The 1,263-nt window shown below is 61.4% G+C and overlaps 1 protein-coding gene across 1 annotated transcript in view; it reads right to left on the reverse strand.

Annotated features, from left to right (window-relative positions):
• Positions 1-894, reverse strand: part of BOP1 (BOP1 ribosomal biogenesis factor) — a gene marked incomplete at both ends in the record, with an annotated part of 4,238 nt that extends 3,344 nt beyond the window's left edge. Inside the window, 2 exons of the mRNA XM_010175073.1 lie at positions 275-355; positions 733-894. Of these exons, the coding sequence (XP_010173375.1) occupies positions 275-355; positions 733-894 (243 nt within the window). The remainder of the gene's footprint in view (positions 1-274; positions 356-732) is intronic.
• Positions 895-1,263: the final 369 nt, after the last annotated feature.

The following is a 1,263-nucleotide window of genomic DNA, read 5'->3' on the forward strand; positions in this document are numbered from 1 at the left end:
CACACAGGAAAGGGTCCAGGTGGGTTTGGACATCGCCAGAGATGGAGACTCCACACCCTCTCTGGGCAGCCTGTCCCAGGGCTCCAACACCCTCACAGGAAAGAAGTTTCTCCTGAAGTTTGTCTGGAACTTCCAGGGCAAGTGGGCAGCAGCTGTGCCCACACCAGCTGTGATGGGTTCATGGCCATGCCACGCCTGACTGGGACCAGCTTGGGAACATCCTGCTGCCACAGGTGTGGACACCAGTTTCCCCCAGCTCTGTTCATCCACTTACCAGGGCCTGGGTGGTTGGGAAGGGCTGTAGATCCCGTGGCTTTGGCAACTTGGGGATCAGGTCCTCCGGGTCCACGTTGACCTGTGAGAGGGAGGTGGTGAGATACACCCAGGCTGCACCTCAGTTCCCTGGCACTGGTGTTGGTGCCCTGGGTGCAGGGGTGTACAGCCCCAGGACGGGCTCCAGCTGGAAATCCCAGTCTCGGGGCTCTGAGGCACAGGGAGATGACAGCAGAGTGATTTGCCAGCGTGGCACGGCCCCATCCCAGCTCAGGAGCTCTGCAGAGAGCTGGGACCAGTGTTGTGGGTGGGTGAGAGGCAAGAGGCTGTTAGGAGCAGCAGGTTGTGCTCCCTGACCAGCTGGGTGGCATCAGGGCATACACAGGAACGAGCAGAGGACAGTCTGAATGTCCCCAGGACTCTTGGGTGAAGGGGTGCAGGGGTAGGAGATGCCCTCACCCTCATTTTCCTCTGGCGTGGGCAGAGGTAGAGGTCCAGGCAGCGCTCGAAGCGCTCGTGGATGAAGCGGGAATAGGCAGGCACAGCTCGCAGGCACCGGTACTGCTGGGGCACGAAGTTCAGCTTCCTCTCAGCTGGTTCCTGCTGCTCCCAGGCCAGCTTCTGCAGGGGCAAAGGGGACACAGGTCAGCAGGGTTGGCAGGACCCGTCAGCAGGGTTGGCAGGACCCCCCCCAGATGGTGAGGTGACACTGCCCCAGCCCTGGCACATTGCCCTAAACTGAGCAAGAACCATCCCTGAGGTGGTTGAGACCAACACTGTGGTGCTCCACGAGACACCCTGTCTGCCCCAACATCCACTGCCTGCCTCCAGCTGAGCCCTCCTCACCCTGCCAGGGCTTTGCTGCCCAGTTCTGCCCCCCAGCCCCTGGTCTGAACGTGGGTCTGGACGTAGCATAACAGGGTGAACCCTGTACCAGGACACCCCACAGCAGCTTAGTGGGGAGGCTGCACCTCCCTGTGTGTCCTGGTT

This window comes from Antrostomus carolinensis, unplaced genomic scaffold (genome assembly GCF_000700745.2).
Source record: "Antrostomus carolinensis isolate BGI_N321 unplaced genomic scaffold, ASM70074v2 scaffold35319, whole genome shotgun sequence".
NCBI classification, from domain to species: domain Eukaryota; kingdom Metazoa; phylum Chordata; class Aves; order Caprimulgiformes; family Caprimulgidae; genus Antrostomus; species Antrostomus carolinensis.